This window comes from Oryza sativa, chromosome 11, assembly GCF_034140825.1.
Source record: "Oryza sativa Japonica Group chromosome 11, ASM3414082v1".
In the NCBI taxonomy this organism is placed as follows: Eukaryota; Viridiplantae; Streptophyta; class Magnoliopsida; order Poales; family Poaceae; genus Oryza; species Oryza sativa.
In genome coordinates this window covers 6,171,410-6,191,152 of record NC_089045.1, presented here as the reverse complement: position 1 = coordinate 6,191,152, position 19,743 = coordinate 6,171,410, and the positions used below count along the sequence as shown (strand labels likewise).

General features: G+C 38.1%; 1 protein-coding gene across 1 annotated transcript; it reads left to right on the top strand.

Annotated features, from left to right (window-relative positions):
* The first annotated feature begins 6,060 nt into the window (after positions 1-6,060).
* On the top strand, positions 6,061-18,941 carry LOC4350086 (uncharacterized). Its single transcript, XM_015761718.3, has 18 exons — positions 6,061-6,368; positions 9,737-9,914; positions 10,291-10,426; positions 10,542-10,693; positions 10,977-11,060; positions 11,135-11,197; positions 12,493-12,630; positions 12,706-12,912; positions 13,199-13,312; positions 13,525-13,574; positions 14,194-14,356; positions 14,442-14,564; positions 15,570-15,698; positions 15,792-15,890; positions 17,293-17,382; positions 17,484-17,568; positions 17,888-18,015; positions 18,398-18,941. Exons 2-18 carry the CDS (start codon positions 9,786-9,788, stop codon positions 18,530-18,532), a joined length of 2,025 nt encoding a protein of 674 aa, XP_015617204.1. The 5' UTR covers positions 6,061-6,368; positions 9,737-9,785; the 3' UTR covers positions 18,533-18,941.
* Positions 18,942-19,743: the final 802 nt, after the last annotated feature.

Genomic DNA, 19,743 nt, shown 5'->3' with positions numbered 1-19,743 from the left:
ATTTAATTAATTATGTGCTAATGAGTTTTCTCGTTTCGCATGCAGTATAGTTAGAGAACGAACAGGGCTTTAGACTATTTAACAAGTTTATTCATTAAAATACTTAATGTATCCTCGTAACAAAGGAGATAGTTTGTGATAATAATCCATTCAATAATTTAAATTAAAGGGGCCAGATCATCTACGCTAACAATTTGGAATTTTGCAAAGGTAAGCTTAATAAGAGAGAATTTTAAATTTTTATACTACTGTTGGTAGCTGTTGATAGCGGTGGTGACAGTTAGGGCCTGTTTGGCACAGCTCCAGCTCCATCCCTCCTGGAGCTGGAGCTCAGCCAAACAGTTTCAGCTCCATCAAAACTGGGAGTGGAGCTGGACGTGGAGCTCTCTCACAAAATGAGCTGGAGTTGTGAAACTGGGTTTAGGCAGCTCCACACTCCACTCCAGACCCAACTCCTGGAGTTAAATTTAGGAGCTCTCTCACAAAATGAGCTGGAGTTGTGGAGCTGGGTTTAGGCAGTTCCACACTCCACTCCAGACCCAACTCCTGGAGTTAAATTTAGGAGCTCTCTCACAAAATGAGCTGGAGTTGTGGAGCTGGGTTTAGGCAGCTCCACACTCCACTCCAGACCCAACTCCTGGAGTTAAATTTAGGAGTTGTTGTGGAGCTGCCTAAACCCAGCTCCACAACTCCAGCTCATTTTGTGAGAGAGCTCCACCCAACTCCACTCTCAGTTTTGGTGGAGCTGAAACTGTTTGGCTGAGCTCCAGCTCCAGGAGGGGTGGAGCTAGAGCTGGAGCTGTGCCAAAAAGGCCCTAATTATCAGTGAAAAATTCAAACTTTCTTGCCTCCTACTGTATGAGCTACTCCCCCGTCCCATAATATAAGGGATTATGGAGGATGTGACATTTCTTAAAACTATGAATTTGGGCAGGGAGCCTAATATTATGAAATTACTTATTGTTTTATAACTTTATTATTACAAATCTTACTAACTTTAGCCATTAATTTCTAAAAATCTGTATAGTTTACTTATGTTTTCTAATTTACCATAACAAATACTTTCATAATTTATAATTCACATGTCGTTAAACTATATAAATTTTTAAAAACTTTATGGTGAAATTTAAAATTGTTTGACTTATGACATGCCTAAAACGACAATAATTTAAAACTGGGAAAACATGACATTTTCCTTAAAATATGTGCACATACAAATTTTTCTTGATTCTTTGTTCAGTTTTCTATGCTAAAATCATGTAGCTATACATCACTTCAGGGGCGGAGCTACATGTTCAAAGGGGGTGCCCAGGAACTCAGAAAAATTTTTTAGCTATAGTTCATCTATTTTCACTATAGTGTGCACCCCCTCAGTACAAATTAAGCACCTACATTAGTTTAAATTTGGTCTAAAACAGAGTAAAGCAAACATGTGACACCCCTCTCTATTTGGCTCTAGCTCCACCCCTGCATCACTTCGTAATAAATACGACTGAACATGAATGTTTCTAAAAAAAAAAGAAAGAACATGAATGAACAGTTCTAATTTGTGTGGCTGACGATGCTCCTCGCTCTCGCTACATTGCCAATTTGCCATCATCGATCTTCCACACAGAACCGCAGTGCAGACACAAGTCGGAAAATGAAATGGGTGAAAAAGAGAGGAAATGAAACGGGTGAAAAAGAAATCAGGTTATCTCGCACTGATGCATGCGGTGACGTGCTTGTAATGAATCGACACTAAAATGACAGCTTGATTGATACAAAGTATGCGTATGATCAGCTATAGGCGTCTATTGTAGCTTTTGAGTGAGTTAATTGAATTGTTTGCCTGTATTTTGAGCTTATTGGAGATCTGGGCAATTTTTTTATTCGTTCAAATTTCGCGTGTAAACTGGTTGATATTGATTTTACATGATCTTTACAAACTCTTATCCTCTTCCACAGGTTGCTTTGAAATTGTTCAGATCAAAATAGCAGCAAGAAAAAGGATCAAGAAAAAGAAGTACTTTATAGGGCCCAAATGTATAAGGAAACTCAAGGGCTGCATATGGCCCATTAGTCGCTTGTTTGGGCTTCAAATGGTTAGGGTGGGAACGACGAGAAGGCCCATCCATCCACATCTATCAAGCGATGGGCTTTTGCTATAGGAATAAGTGCACTTAAGGTTCCTCAATTTGTTACTGAATCTGAAATTCGTCCATGAACCCAAATATCAGGTATAGCACATCCCTTAACTTACAATCATGTATCAACTTTGATCCCTCTGCAGTATAGTGGTCGATTTCGGTTGACGTGGCGAGTGAGACCCACGTGGGCCTATATGTTAGTTGTTAACTTTTCTTCCTCCTTTCCCTCTTCCTCTTCTCTTCTCTTTTCTTATCTTTAGGATTGTGCCGGCACTGCTGATTGATGAGGAAGAAAAAGATGATGCTCCTGAGGCAACATGAGGAGGAGCAGTTTCAAAAGATGATGCTCCTGAGGCAACATGAGGAGGAGCAGTTTCTTCACCACCGACATCAGGAGGAGCATGAGGATGAGAAGGCATTTGAGTCCAAAGAGACGACGGAAATCAGACTTCAAAGAGACTCCAACGATGAGAAGATAGCCGTCGTTTTACATGGACATGCCCCTATTCATACCTAAGTCATTGCGTGACACTATCTAGCTCAAAGAGCAAGAACGGAAGCGATGACGACAGCTTGAGTTGGAGCTGCACGAGAAGAGGTCAAGAGGGTTGATGACAGGAAGGCTCTAACGAGGCAGATCTTGCTCCAAGAGATCATCAACGAAGAGCTCCTCACCTACAACACAGCTTCAAACGACGAATCCATCAACTGTGTTGTCAACATTGACGACGAGACAGACCAAGCCGAGGAGCATGAGTCATGGCAACGCCGGGAGATGGCAAGGATCAAGAGGGGCAGGGAACAAAGCAGCTTGATGACAAGTCGATGGAAGATGAGAACCCGGTTGCTGATCATCCCAAGAAGCAAATGAGATCCATGCAGAGGTACTACCACAAGGGTAGCTTCTTCCAACAAGACGCCGACAACGCCACGCAGACTGCTGGAGCAGAGGGAGAGGGAGAGGGAGATGAGGGAGAAGAGTTGGTCGCTAATATGTGGGGTCCACGTGGATCCTACTCGCCACATTAGCCAAAACCGACCACTATACTGTGTGGGACCAAAGTTAACACGATATTGTGAGTTGGGGAATGTGTTATAATTAGTATTTCGGTTCACAGACGAATTTCAGACTCGACAACAAAATTGAGGGACCTAAAATGAACTTATTCCTTTCATATACAATGAAGCTTCATTGGAGCTAACCAATGAATATTTGCTAAAAATATAAAAACTATATAAAATGCTATAGAAAAAGTTGAGCTAGGGTTTAGGATTCAGATTTGAGTTCGGGGTTAGGGAGAGATGCATAGTAATACACCCTTTCAGTTCCTCTTTTGTGTCCTATCTTACTATAAAGTTATCCCTCACTAACTTATTAAGCTTAAGCTTAACATGCAAAGATGCCACATCATCATCCACTAACAATCATCACATTTAAACATCATGCAAACATGTTGTATTATCTATAATTTTATAGTTTTTATAATTTAAGAGCTTTTAAAATATAAACATGTTAAATTATCATCCCACATAATTCACATGATGTTTCAATGTATATCTTTATTATGTTTTATAATATCCTACATACTTATATAGTTCATCCTCACTTAGTTAGTGCTTAAATGATTAATCTATGGTCCAAATTATCTTTCTCCTTTTTTTTCTCTAACTAACTCCTTAAGCTTAACATGCAACAAAGATGACAGATCATCATCCACTAACAAGATGCCACATCATCATCCACTAATTAATAAGATACCACATCATCATCCACTAATAATCATCACATTTAAACATCATGCAAACATGATATATCTTTATAGTTTTTATAATTTAAGAGCTTTTCAAATACAAACACGTTAAATTATCATCCAATATAATTCACATAATGTGTCAATGTATATCTTTATTATGTTTTATGATATCCTATATACTTATATAGTTCATCCTCACTTAGTTAGTGCTTAAATGATTAATCTATGGTTCAAATTATATTTCTCCTTTTTTTCCTCTAATTAAGTCATATCACATCAATTGTTTTTAGCCTTTAGATGATTAATCTACGGTCCAAACTATCTCCCTACTTTTCTTCTTCCATAAAGTCATACCATCTTACTTTTTATGTTTGAATCACCATTCTACATACTATTTAAATATAAATTATCATAAACCACATTAATTTACTTAATCTGATGTTATCTAGCTATCTTACACGTTATTTTATTATTATTATCCCCGCAGCAATGCGCGGGGTTTCACCTAGTTTTAAACATGTTCAATACTTTGCCACATTTTATGAGTGTGTTTTAAATAATATTGCCAGTGCATTTTGATATATACAGAGGGTTAAACATATAAGTTCATCCAAATATGAATGCTATCCTAAGCTCTAGAATAATTTATATGAACAGAACACAGTGTCTCACACCAAGAGTAAACTGAAATAAAATGAAACATAAGTACATAATCTCGGCAATAAGAGTTTTAAAAAACAAACAAAGAAGTGGGGTTGACTAGTAAAGAAATTAGTCGACCCATTAGACTCGGTACCTAAAAACTGTAGGTTCGAATAATGCTAAAATATAATTTATAGAAAGCGATATAACCTTACCTGTCATCAATCCATCGCTCAAATGTCAATGCCAATCGTTCTCCATACTCTTATGGCATCAAATTATTATAATAGAGACAATAATCTTACCGAGTCATCACCAATACTCACTATTGTGGGCGAAACATTAGTCGATCGACGATGTGTCCATGGAGTCATGTATTCTACTCACCTTGTTTAAATCCAACTTCCTACATATATTAAGCACACACAAATATGTTCTTGGTCTCCGTGTCTTCCTCGTGAAGGAAAGAGAGGAGGCAGAAGTTCAAAAATTTGAGATTACGCCTAACGCGATGGTCGACCTCCTCCACTTCCTGCACCGTCACAACCTCCTCTAGCCCCAGTGCAATGGCCGAAGTGGGAAGCAGGGACGGCGAGAAGAACCTGAGCAGAGGCGGAGCTTGCGGTCGTGACAATGCGCGGAGTAGTAAGAGCGCGGAGTAGTAAGAGAGGATTGGTTGGAGCTCAAGGAAGAGAAGAAGTAGGGAAGGAAGTATTTTAGCAATGACACACTGGTTAATAATAACAATTTAACTAAATAAACCTATTTATAAAATAATATTTTAGCGAAAAACCGTTCGTAATGCTGGCTTTGTTGTGTTCGATCCTTTGCAAAAGAGATATTTTTAGTGCACGCAAAACGAGAAAGCTCATTAGCATATGATTAACTAGATGAATACCCCGCCACGTTGCTGCGGAAAATTAAGTTGCATAATATGTACAAATAAGATGTAATTTGATTATCAAAACTAAAACAATTGGATACAATTCTGAGCCTAAAACTAATTAAGATTGCATGTTTTTATGAAAGAAGAAAGAAGGGACAATTTGGACCATAGATCTATCATCCAAAGATTAAAAATAATTGGGATGATGTGACTTAATAACAGAAGAGAGAAATAACATTAACTACACTTAGTGGGGATGAAATATATATGTATATAAGATAAGATTAAGTATTAATAATTATAAACTTGAAAAATAGATTTCTTTGATTTTTTAAAGCAACTTCTATATATAAAATTTTTACAAAATACATATTATTTTATAGTTTGAAAAACATACTAACGGGAAAACCAGGAAGCTAAAATTTGAAGGTGAAGAATAGAACTACTATGCCTTAATCTCAATTTTCTCACAAAGCAAAGCAAAGCAGTAACCAAGAAAGCAAAGCACTAACGGGAAAACTAGGAAGCAAAGCAAAGCAAACAAGAAAGCAAAGCAGGCCGCGCGCAACCAACGGAAAGGACGAACGAACTGACCAGTCAGCAGTAGTAGTCCAGCGGAAAAAAGGTTGCCGTCGTCTCGTCCCGGTCCGGGTCCGGGTCCGTGTGTGCGTCCAGCCGCGCACGAGAGCACCAACCCAACCCAATCCCACGCCACGCCACCGCTCGAGCCGATTCGAATCGTTTCCACTCCATCCCATGGCTCCCCCCAAACCCTAACCACCCTCGTCCGCAGATCCCCCACCACCACAACCCCCGCCCAAACCCCCCTCCCTTCTCCGCCGCTCGCCGGCGACGCCGCCGTCCCGCACGCGCCCCTCCCTCGGCGGGAGGAGGGAGGGACGACAGCGCCCCCTCCCTGACCACCACCACCACCGCACCCCCCCGCTCCGGCGCGAGGTACGCCACGCCAACCCCCCCCCCCTCCCCCTTCCTCCTCCCCCAATTCGCTGCGGTCCTTGGCTCGCGCTCGCTCCCACGGCGGTCTGGTTTCACCCCCTGCGCGCGTGCGTGGCGGGGGGCGCGGGCTGGGAAGTGGGAATTGGGGGCCGCGGCGGCACGGGTCGTACGGGCCGGGCGACGTGCGTGTATGGTCTCGGGATGGGGGGTTCGTGTGTTGGTGTGCTCGCGGTAATCCCCCTAGCAAGCGGTTTGGCCGGCGTTTCACCCCGTTTTTGGGAGAACCCTAGCTAGCTGTTTAGCTATTGCTGTAACTGGTAGTAGCGGTGGTGTGAGCTGTCCTTGTTTTTTTTTTAGCTCGAATTTCATCTTTTGTGTCGTGGGCTTGTGGCTTGGGGCGGGTTTTCAGATGACACCAGGACATTTTTTTCCCATTTTCGCTTGGTCACTCCATTCTTGACATTAATTCTGTGGAGGTATGAACCTCCGTCATTTTTAGGTGGTAATATAGCTGCAAGAAACCTACATGCACCCTTTTTTCTCCTTGAAAGTACCATGTCGTCTGTCACTGCATGAATTATGTTACCTCTTTATGCTGCTATTGTGCTGGGGAAATTAAATGCCCCAAAATGAACATTTATTGTTGCTATCTTGGTTTCATGGACTTCAACATTTGAATTTCTCTTCAGTTGATAACTTAAAGTTGCAAGGTGCTAGGAAAAATGCACTTTTTCGGTGCCATGGACTTGAATATTTGCATATCTCTTCAGTACATTACTTAATAGTTGCAAAATGGGTGAGGAAAGAATGCAGATATTTTAATGTCTGGTGTGCAATTAACAAGTCAAATAATAACTTTAGAGTTGCTAGCCAAGTCAAATGCGTTGCAACGGATATTATAAGAGAGAAAAGCAAAAGCAAAACTTACAAGTTTATAGCATAGTTAGTCGATTAGGCATATAATGTCATCTTCATAGGCAACCATGCTGAAATATGCTGCTAGATCACCTCCTTTTATCTTCTTCATCTATTTCTATAAGCCATACGGTTGGATAATAATACTGTAATTCATTTGTGGGTGGCAGGTGAATTTGAAGATTTTGTATGTAACCCCTTAAAATTTCTAGAATTAGCAATTCTAGGGCCATTCATGTGTTGTGGGGACTTTATGCTTATGGCCCCACATGTCAGTTTATGCTTATGGCCCCACATGTCACTGAAACCCATGCAAATAAATGGGCAGTTTCTCAGTCTGATATTGCAGTCTGCCACAGAACTTACCTTGTATGGAGGTGATACTGTTTTATGTAACAATGGACCCTCAAAATCACAAAATTATTGTAAAACCACCTTATATTTGCGAGAAAAATTCTTTTTAAGTGACAATCAATATTACCATGTTTCCTTATTCGCCACTGAGAGTTGGCTTATCCCTTATATGCCACTAGTTCAGCCCCCCCGCCCTCTCTATATCTTGGGATGCAGCCATGCAGGGCTGCCCATACCCATATGTACTTGTCTTGTATGATAGTCCATTCACTGGATTCACCCAGTAGATGTGGGTTGGGGCTGAGGTCGAGCACCTTGAGGGTGGCAGAGAATGCAGAATGGAGGTTGGTCTCCATTCCAGCTGTGCCCAGATTCCTATCTCTGCCTTAACTGGCTATTCACACTTGGATACCTATCTGCTCTGCTATTCCATGTCTAAATGATGAGTCTTGATGAGCATGATAAGTTATTATTATTAATTCGCTTGAAGCAACGATGAATTAGATAAGCTGGGAAGCGAAGTGCGTGAAAAAAATTTTATACTAAAAGGTCGGGGCTCACCCGATTTCATGCGTTTACGAACACATGCCAGAAACCTGCTGTTATCAGGTGTCAGGTAGTGGAGGTTTTTTAGGTGAGCCAGAGGAGTAGCTGGTTTCGCCTTCTTGCCTGCGCCATGTGCTGCCGGTGTTACCTACCTCGGTGTGAGCAAGCAACGACTGATGGAACCAAAGGGGGGGGGCAGAGAAGAAAAAGCAAAAGATAGATAGAAAGAGCATGTTGAATAGTGAGCCTGGGACAATGACATGTTGACTAGGGGCAAAATTGCCATTTTTGTATTTTAGTGACTAAGGTCGAAAGAAGGTTTGAAATTAATGAACCTCAGTGATGGGATTTTAAAGTATGATTACGTCGATGGCAAATAAGGGACGCAGAATTTCATTCGATAGTGTATAAGAGATGAGCCATTTATCAGGAATTAAGGAAAAATGATAGCATTTGATGGAAAATGAAGAATGTTCTCGTTTATTTATTTACCAGAGGCATAGCTGGTGCAAGCCACAAGACCTGTAATATCCAAAAATCTTGAAGTTGTGCAAGTGTTTGTCAAGTAATCTTCCACCATACAGAGATTTTCAGTTTCAAGTTTGGGTCTGTTCTATATAAGAAAGTTAATATAAGATGAATTGTTACAATAAAATGAAGGGAAAAAATAAAATTATTGTCCACAGAAAGTTTGCCATTATTGGTTATCTTACTATTGATTGAGTCTCCCTTCCAAATTTTCAGTCTTGGTATGTCACCATTTTTGTTCTTTTCAAACTTTGCGCTGACTTGATGCCTGAACTGAGGGTTTAGTGATGCTAGCACTAATTTTCCTGTGAACTAGATTTCCCCCCTTGGTTATAAATTTATATACTTCTACATATACTGGCAGGATTTGAAATACTGGTAAAATGGTAATCATTAGTATGCGTAGTCTTTATGATTTCGTTTCCATTGTTCATATCTTGTGTGCCTATCCTTCATCTTAAATTTGAGTCTAGTATTGTGTAAGGTTTTAAGTCAGGGGCATCTGAACTGACACTCAATCTCGTTTGAAATTTACAAACATGTTCTTGTGGGCTTTATGGCCATGCATGTTCATTGTCAACTTCCTGTTATTTGTTGAATTGTAGGTGTCACAATATGAAATATTTACTGTTGTGCTGTTTTCATGTTCAAGCTGGTAGCATAGCTGTAAGAGTTGTTCTTTTTAAAATCTGCAGTGCATAGGACATCGCATGCTTTATACAGGAATAGATACTAGGCTACACTGTTTGCAACTTTGCAACCAACACTGTTATTAGTGCCTATGTGATGCAAGATTTTCGTCAGTAGTTTGTATTATAAAGGATGTGGTTTGTTTCTTTGGGGGTGTGGAATGCTTGTCAATGAAGCTGTCCCTCAGTCCTCTTTCCTTAAGCTTGTATAGGTTGAAACTTGTGCTGTCTTTTCAATAATCGTGTTAATGCCTTCCGCTCACTTTTAATGATTTTGAGATTTTGATAATATTTGTTTCTCCATGTGTGATCATCTAAGTATATACTTGTTCTTAGGTGCAAATCTCAAAACGTTATTGAGGATATATGAAGTAGTGGATGTTGAATGACCTTCTCAATGGATTTAAATGCCTCACCATTGCCTGAGGAAGATGAACAGCCTTATGAACAACAGGTCGAGGTTGATTTTGCACAGGAGGAGCATGTTGAGTCTGCTGTTGCTACAATGCGAAGGGTACTACATGACACTCATCCTGCATTTACCTTTTGGTTCCATCTAGAAGGTTCCTAATGATAGCTGATTATTTATTACTGAAATGCAAACTGTACATTTTATCTTCAGCAAGTTCTCTTAGTTAATATCGTTAGATGATGGGAAACAACTTGGAAGTTGTTAATGTTGGTTTACATATGTTCCTTTTCCTAGTTTTACTGGTATGTCGCTTCCTTTGTTTGCATAGCATCCAAATTTTCTGCCTTTTGTTTTGGTCATGCTTCAGATAATCTATTTTGAGGATTGGAAAGTGGTGACTGTCTGTTTCAGTTTTTCTTAATGGCAAGCATGCAAACTTGCATGCCACCTTTTTATGTTAATCTTGCCATTGTTGCAGGAGCGTGAAGAGAGACGCAAAAAATTAAAGAGAGAGCAACAAGATGAAGGCTCAAGATTACATTCTCAGCAGATTAGGAACGATTATGCACCTTATAACAGAGCTGGTAGAGGTCGAATAAAAGAGGCACCTGATGGTATGAAATGTTGGAAAATGTTTCTAACTGTTATCAACTTTATATGGCAATTTCTAGCTATGAGCATGCGCAAAATGGATTTTGACTATTCTTGCTTTTGTCTATGTTACTTCAGGTTGGATGAATTGTCCAGCATTTGGTGAGCCAATAGACAAAATCATACCTTCCAAGGTTCCTCTTGATGAAACATTCAATGACTTGGTGCCTCCTGGGAAAAGATATTCTTCCAAACAAGTAGTTAATAAACAAAGAAAAGCTGGTCGTGAAGTAAGTATTGACTTGTTGATTATTTTTATAGTTTGTAGTTGTACTACGTACTTATTTCCCTTTTGTTAATTGCGAAGATGATGCTGTTTTCAATTGATATTATTGTATAAATAAAAGATTGCAATTCTGAAATTCTTTTGTGAAACATGTGCACTTACTGCTCCTCCTCTTGTTCGAAATGTTCATATTATTGGCATGGTACGGATTATCTCGTATGCGTACATTCCTAGTCAGCCCCCTTTTGCTAACAGAACTATACCGATTTTTTCCTATCCCTTTTCAGATAGGTTTGGTGATTGATTTGACAAATACTACTCGATATTACTCACCTGCAGAATGGACAAGGCAAGGTATTAAGCATGTCAAGGTGAGAGAACTTAAGCTTATCTGCATCCTTGAAATCAAAAGGGCCTTTCCTATGTTAACACATTTCTGTTTTAGATTCCATGCAAGGGAAGAGATGCTGTACCTGATAATGAATCTGTTAATTGGTTTGTCTATGAGGTAACACCTATATTTGGCTACATGTTTTGTATCAGCAGTATATTTGATTCTGGTGTTTATTTGTCCAAGTAGGAGTCTGTTGCTTAATTCTTTCACATTTTTAAAGTATTTCATTTGTTTTCCTATCCCATTGTGTTTGCAATTTGTTTCTTGTGAGCTGTTTTCTTTTTGTTCCTCAAGTGTTTGAGCTTATTCTCTAAGGGCATGTTCAGTTAATCCCCATGAGGAAGTGATTGGAGGGGATTGAGATTTGAAAGATGTGGAATTAATCCCCTCCAATCCTCTTGGGAAGGGATTAACTGAACCAAGGCCTAAAAAGTAGTTTTACCTTTTAATTAGGAGCTACATGTTTTTAACTTCATGTGATATTGATTAAGTTGTGCAATGTGTCAATATATACCTATTATGATGTTTTGGTCTGCACATGTTAAAGGTGCCATGACAGTTTAGTTATTAAATGGTTATGAACTGCAGATTTTGGCTTTGCATGTAACTACCGTGTGTCGTCTTGGAACACGTGAAGCCAAAATTTTGGAATTTTTTACCTTTATTATTATTTCTAAAAATAAATGTATTTGCCGCATGTAATTGTAAATTTGATAGCTCTCTTTTGTATTTTTTTGAAACATACATACAACTATAAAAAAAAGTGATGGTCAATGTGTCCATCGGAGACTCTCTGTCAATACCCGTGGCGGAGCTAGGTTCTCAACCCTGTGCGTTCAAAATGCATAAATATGTAACTATGTGGGGTCAATCCATACAAATTTTCATTGTTTTATGTATTTCTTCACTATTTTTCACATGATCAAGGTGTATGATGCAACCCCACAGTTTTAACGTGGCTCCGCCACTGGTCAATACATATAACGAATTACAGTTTGCATCAGAGGGAGTACTTATTTCTTCGCACGGTAGTTTATACCTACTTTGTAACTTAAAAGGTGTTTGCACTTTGGCATCTTTCATTATCAAAGATCCTGTTACCTGTATGCATATTTCTTTGGATCATCAGTTCATGGGAATGGTGTATAGTGGTTAAATGATCTAGGTTTTTCTGCAACAACAATTTGGGCTCACCAAATTCAATGATATACGCGTTGAAGTATATAAACCATTATATATATATTTTCTGTTACATTATTTTTAATGACTTATTTCCTCATCTGCAACCAATGATTTTCTTTATTATTTTGTACCATAGAACAATAGATTCAGATGTATGTAGTTAGCAACCATATGTACAGACAGCATTCAATGTATATTTATGGAATGATTTTTTTCTGTTATTTCAGGTGATGATGTTTCTTGACCGACAGAAGCAGTCAAAGAATCCTAAATATATTCTTGTTCACTGTACCCATGGTCATAATCGTACTGGTTTCATGATTATCCATTACCTTATGCGAACACAAGTATCCTGCGTCGCTGAGGTATGCCAACTAGATTCTCAATGTTGTTTGTTTGACTTAGTTCTACTGTTCTTCTTGACCTCATTTTCATTCTAGGCGATAAACATATTTGCAAAAAGGAGACCGCCTGGTATATATAAGAGGGACTACATTGAAGCACTGTATTCATTTTATCATGAGGTTCCTGAGCATATGATAACATGCCCTTCAACACCAGAATGGAAAAGGTCATCCGATCTTGATTTAAATGGTGAAGCCAAGCAAGATGATGATGATGAGAATGGTGATCTTGCACCAGTACATGTAAGCATTTTCAGATATTCAAATCTGAAATTACTTCCAAGTAATTTGGTAGAGAATTAAGTGCCTGATTCCTTGTAATTCTCGAAAGGTTTTTCATTTATGGACATAAAGGTAGAGTTTTGAGTTCATACGACCTACTTTATTATTTGATTGGATTTTTGGACTTTACTTTGGATGTAATTTACTATATCTCCTGGCTCATATTGTTTTTTTTAATTGTCATGAAGCAAACTTGCTTGGAATATTCAAAGCTATTTTCTTGCTTTTGAGCCCTTGTATCTTGCAGAATGAGGTGGAAGATAAAGTTATCACTAATGATGATGTGCTAGGAGATGCTGTACCATATGATCAGCAAGATGCTCTGCGTGTCGTATGTTATCGCTTGCTGGAAATGCCCCCTGTAAGTATAAATTTTATATGGTCAATTGAACATCCATATGTGCACATACAAATTATGTTGTCTGTTCATCTAGTCTCCTTTTTAGCTGTTATAATGCTTGTGCTATTTTCAACTGGTACTTATGTTCTGTAACTTTAATAGTTTCTGCATATGTTGCCAACCACAACTTGTGTTTCTTACACGCTGCTATAATAGCATTTGTTTTGTTACAGGTGAGAGGGCATGCACAGTTTCCTGGATCACATCCTGTCTCTCTTAACAGGTGGCTAACAGTAATCTGGACTTCATGCATTGTTTGTAATACTAGTAACTTATTAGTATCTGTGTTAAGTCCATTATCTCTTACATGTTATCTGTGCGTTTTGATTTCTGATGTTCTTTGGGGCTTTGCAGAAAGCAAAACTGTAGAAAGTAGTTTATGAAAAATTTAAATCTCTGCCTCTAATATAAGGTTGGTAGGTAAAATTTGTGCACTTGATGGGTTGGAAATATGCACCCAACCCCTTCTCTTAGAAAGCTCCATTTCACATATGAACAACAGATTTCTGATTGCAGAAAGCCTTTCTTTTATGTCATTAATTTCTTCAGATCTTTTCATGTAACTTGTCCCAAATTTTTTTATGTACACATATTAAAACTTAAATGCGACTCTTTTTTTATCAGTTAAGCCTTGAAACTATGAGATCGCGCCTGCTATGCTGAAGAAAATTATTGTTCTTTCAGGGGAGGAAAGAAATGCCCGGTTTTGATTTAGAGGTTTTTTTTTGTAGCGTCCTTTTTCTCGTATGAAACTATTTTGTTTCAAATGGTCCTTATTTAGTATTCATTTGATTCCCACTCTAACTATGTTCTTGTTCTAAATTCCTTTTTACGCTCCGCAGTGAGAATTTGCAACTACTCAGACAGCGATACTACTTTGCTACATGGAAAGCTGATGGAACCCGATATATGATGCTTATAATGAGGGATGGCTGTTTCTTGATTGATCGGAATTTTTGCTTCAGAAGAGTTCAAATGCGCTTTCCCCATAGGAATCTTAATGAAGTAAGATCCCATTATTGTTCTGGAGAAAAGGTCGTACTGCATTTCGTTTTGCAAAAAGTTAACCTTATTTCTTTTCCAATCCAAGGGACTACATGAGATGACTTTGATTGATGGAGAAATGATTATAGACACAGTACCAGATTCAGGATTGAAGAGGAGGTATTTAGCATATGATCTGATGGCACTTGATGCCGTGTCAAAAACCAAGGTAGAATAATTTTTTATCCAGGTTATGTTCTGTTATTTGAATTGACTTATTTCTGTCCAACTGTTGTACTCTGTATTTATCAGATTCAGTGTACTTTTAGTTGGGGTATATTGTATTTGTAGTGAACAACTCAACCTGTTACCTAACTAGTCAGACGTGCTAGCATCTCAGTGATCCCTGGTTGAATTGTTACAGCCTATACTGGAAACAAGCTTTGCTATCCACTATCTATGTTACTACTCCATCCCGTTCCGTATTATAACATGTTTTGGGTTTGTCCTAAGTCAAACTTCTTCAAGTTTGACCAAGCTTATAGAAAAACATAGCAACATCTACAGCATCTAATTAGTTTCATTAAGTCCATTGAATATATTTTTATATTATATTTGTTTTGTGTTGGAAATACTGCTGAACTTTTCTATTAAGTTTGTCAAACATGGAGAAGTTTGGCTTAGGACAAACCCATGATGCCTTATAAAGTTATAATATGAAACGGAGGAAGTACTAGACAAACTATTATTTTACTTTTGATTTATCTCTCTGCCATGATTTATTTAGTCCATTTTTGTGTCAGAATATAATCACGAGCGATTACAGATTTTCTGTTGTCACACATTTTGCTAACAATAATCGAAATGTTGTTTCATAATACCATCCTATTTTATTTGGAACCAATTTCACAGCGCTGAGCTACCTTTGTCAAAACCATCAAACAACAATTCTTGTGAGTGACATTTGCAGAGAAACACACTATTCGCATTATGTTTCAGAAAACTAAACTTGTACTGCTTTCATTTGATCTTTGCAATGGGGGCAAACATGTCATCCTTCCATCTCACATGCCTGTTTTGTTTAGTATGTCTGTCTATTAGGGCTCACACTTTATACATATTTTCCAATATAACTTTCCGCTATCTTAGTGACATATTTTTGCTTACAGTTTGCTCTTATTGATGTAGATATATGTCTGAATATTGTTCTAAATTTTCATGTTTATGCTTGCAGTTGCCATTTTCTGAAAGATGGAGGCTGCTTGAAGATGAAATAATTCGTCCACGTTATTATGAAAAAAAACAGTTTGAGAGTGGCGTTAAGAGCAACCCAATGTACAAATATGATATGGAACTATTTTCGGTACCTAAATCGACACCGGCTGAAATTTCTTGTTCTATCTACGTATATTCTGGAAAATACATTTTCTTACTCTATCTTCTGATTCCTTACCAGGTCAGGAGAAAGGATTTTTGGCTTCTTTCTACAGTAACGAAGCTACTTAAGGAGTTTATTCCATCACTTTCACATGATGCTGATGGTCTTATTTTTCAGGTAGGTTTGCCTTCTATCCAAGGGAATGGCTGTATAGTGATTGGTGAAGTTAGAATGCATTGAGGATTTTCTATTCAAGTTGATGCAGTACTTATATTTTTGAAATAAAGCATGTTATATCTATGAATTTTATTGTATATTTGAAAGCCAGATATTGGGACATAAAATTGAGCTGGTAAACAATCATTTTCACTCTTTGATTTGCAATTTGCATTCTACCTTGACTTTTGATGTATGTAGAGCAGACCTATTGCTTTTGTTTAGGATAGGGCATACTTTTTGTTGCAATGCATGTGATCACTGATATGCAACTATGCAGTTCTGTGTTAAGTAAAATCACTAATATGCATTTATAGATTGCTGGTGCTTCACATCTCATTGCTCCATCTTTTTTTCCCCCATAATGTCCTTGTTGAGATTGCATTTTTGGGAACTGAAGCATGAAGTGCTGATTGTACATGAAGCACCATGTTGCAAGTTTGGGAGACCTATATGCTTCATTTGACTTGTCAGTAACTCAGTATGTGAATTATTGAGAGCACCTAAATTATTTTCTTTACTTAACTTCTCAATATATGATTAACTGAGAACAAGGATATGAGATCCTCTAACTTCCCTCTTAACTTGTGTCACTGACATGTGGGCCCCTTACCTAGCGGGCCCACATGTCAGTGACTCAGTCAGAGTGAAGTAAGTCAGAAGATCCTCTTACGAGAACAAGTCATGTAATTGATATGTGACTTGGTTGCATGTTTGTTAACAAATGGGAAGAGAAATGTAAATTGAGAGCGAATTCATATAACTTTTTTCCTGATCCCCTATGGGGGGGGGGGGGTTTAAGATTGTAAGCTAATTCACATTAATGTCTCGTCAGAGCATGAAGGTGGTGTTAATCAATAAGGCCCCTTGCTTTCTGTTTTGGCAATCTGAACTTATCTTTTAGCAGGCCCCTTGGAATTTGTTTTTCATTTGTCTTGCTGTTGACACAAATCGTTATATATTATGCTTCAAAAGTGTTCTTTCAACTCATCTGTGAATTTCTTTAAAATAGTTTTGAGGTGAGGTTTCAACTGTACTAGGAGGGGTGGAATGGTGTAAGTAATTTCTACTGTGCTTTGTAGACTGGACGTAAATAGTTTCAGCAGGCTATTTTTTTCCTCATTATTATATTATAGCTGGATGTTTGATGTGGAGTTGTAGAATTGTGTTTAAATTTGTAAATACAGTATTATATGTTTGAATATGTGTAAAGGCTTTCCCGCACATGTGAATTCAACCATCTTCTTGGATTTATCATGTGCCATTGACATTCATATTGTGAATTTGTGGTTGTTAACAGTTAATATCTATTCAAAACTATAATTTGTTTGTGTTGGATGAATCACTTCTGTTATTCATGTAGGGCTGGGATGATCCATATGTAACTCGTACCCATGAAGGTCTTCTCAAGTGGAAATACCCTTCAATGAATTCTGTTGACTTTTTGTTTGAGGTTTGTATAAGTTTTGTGAACCAATGTTGTTGCTTCAAATGGTTTGCCATGTGGAAGAAATTTTTTTGATGGTTAGGTTCATTATACATATATCGTTACAGGTTGGGGGTGACAATCGTCAGCTTGTTTTCCTTTATGAGAGAGGCAAAAAGAAACTTATGGATGGTTCCCGCATAGCATTTCCAAGTAAGCATGTCATCTGATGTTCATTTCATCCTGTACACAGTTTTTTTTATTCTAATGATTGGCATAAGATAATATTTGGATATGTGGCGAAGCATTTTACTCTTTTATAGTATTAGATCTGACTGATTAAAGCATATATTATAATTTGAATGATTTTGGATCCATTATTATTTTTTAGCGTGCAAACTTTCTGATGCTAGCATGTAATTAGTTTCCTGTTTTGGAATAACCAAGTAAAATCAGCCATCGAGTGTTTACTGTTTTTTGTTTATGTGCTATGTGCTAAATAATTTGTGCTAATGTTCTGAAACTTGTGCAGATGAAGATCCATCCTCTATCTCAGGGAGGATTGTAGAGTGCTCTTGGAATAAGGAAGAGGGCTGCTGGGTCTGCATGCGTATTAGATCTGATAAATCAACTCCAAATGATATCAACACATACCGCAAGGTTGGCTTTCCTATACAATCTGTTTTCTTATACTATCTTCTGTGTTACAATATTTTCTAATTTAACTGTGCATAATGGCTGCATCTGAATATGGTCGGTACTCTGTAACATTATGATTTGATATTTCTTTTATTTGAACTAATGCGAAAAGGATTATTCCAGAATCAGTTGTTTTTTCTTTATCTTATGTTAATATGGCTTACCTGCTAAAGTCCTATATAATACCATAAGTCTGTATTTTGATGTTTTATTGTCGATGTTCTCTGGGCGCAATGTAGGCTAAAGATAATTTTAATAGAATATGATATGCTTACAGCTTACTGATGATGATAAAGGCTCAAATAGTGCTATGCTCTGACCATTTCATTCTATTTATGTAAAGGTAATGAGGAGCATCACAGATAATATCACCGAAGAGAAGCTTCTAGAAGAGATCCATGAGATCACGCGCCTCCCGATGTATGCGGATAGGATAAAGCAGGCTCAGGCAAAGATGGCCCAACATCGACGAAGATGAGGATGGATGCCATCAACATCGTCAGTATTTGGTAGTGTTAGTCTTGTTGCTATAGTGCTAGAGCGCTGCTACCGTCTATGGCAAGCGGCGGGTTCGCGTAGATTGTGTAAATTAGTAGGGGTTGTTGTAGGATCTTATTATAATGATGGCTGGTTAAGCCAACTAATTCTTTGTACCTCTCAAGTCTCACCAATCCCCTGTATAGTCAGTCAGTCGTCTGCAGAGTAGCCCTTGTAAATCGTGTATTGTGTTTCTGCATTCTCTCCTATGGTTTTATTTTCATGGGTGTAGAATAGCTTTTAACAAGAGGAGGGAGGGTTTGTGTTCAAGTATGCCCAGTAGCATTATTGTCTTCCTGTGCTCTAGAGTAATAAATGGCGCGTGAACTGTGTTGGCTCCTCGTTCTTCATCCTAGTATTGTTCGATTCTTTTGTGGTGAGACAGCTTGAGGTTCTTCTATCAGCATTTTGACGACACAAGGTCTAATTTTGTAGTTTTTTTTGACCTCTGCTTAAATCTAAATTTGTAGATGCAAGGTCACTTGATCATCTGTTGAAATTGCAGTTCTATCTAAATCAATTTTGCTCACCTTGCCTCTCTTTTGGGGAACAAATTCAGCCTATAAATCAATTAGGCCCGCCTCAATTTACTAAACAAAAGGCCCATCCCTTTGGTCCAGCCCATCTATGTGAATCTATTCTGGCCCATCTAAAAACCGCATACGGAAAAAACGGACTGCATATGGCGCACATGAACGCCATTCGCTCTTAGCTAAGACTAATATAAAACATGATCATGCATACGTTAGGTTGGGTTTCAGATGTATATTATTTATTATATTCAACCAAAAAGAAGAAATGACAAGAAAGTTGTATATAGATAGAGGATAAAATTACGATGTGGAAAACAAGACACGGGTTTTTGTACAATTACACTGTACAACAATTTGGAAAAGGGATGTAGCGCAGCTTGGTAGCACGTTTGTTTTGGGTACAAAATGTCATGGGTTCAAATCTTGTCATCCCTGCATATTACTTCTCTTATGGGCAGTAACGAGGGATCAATTGAGATCGATTCAAATTGGACAAAATTTTGAGTTTCATTTTTCTATATGCATGCGGAACAAAAATCATCCTTTTCTTTACTGCTTTATCTCCTGTCTTATGGTTGGTTGCCATCATTTGCATTAACACAATTATAAGCAGAATGAT

Bases quoted from the DNA above. Each gene is read 5' to 3' on its own strand.
- LOC4350086 (XM_015761718.3), top strand. From the start codon at position 9,786: ATGACCTTCTCAATGGATTTAAATGCCTCACCATTGCCTGAGGAAGAT. The intron at 17,383-17,483 runs GTTTGTATAAGT...ATATCGTTACAG, and splicing joins CTGTTGACTTTTTGTTTGAG to GTTGGGGGTGACAATCGTCA. The intron at 17,569-17,887 runs GTAAGCATGTCA...AAACTTGTGCAG, and splicing joins TTCCCGCATAGCATTTCCAA to ATGAAGATCCATCCTCTATC.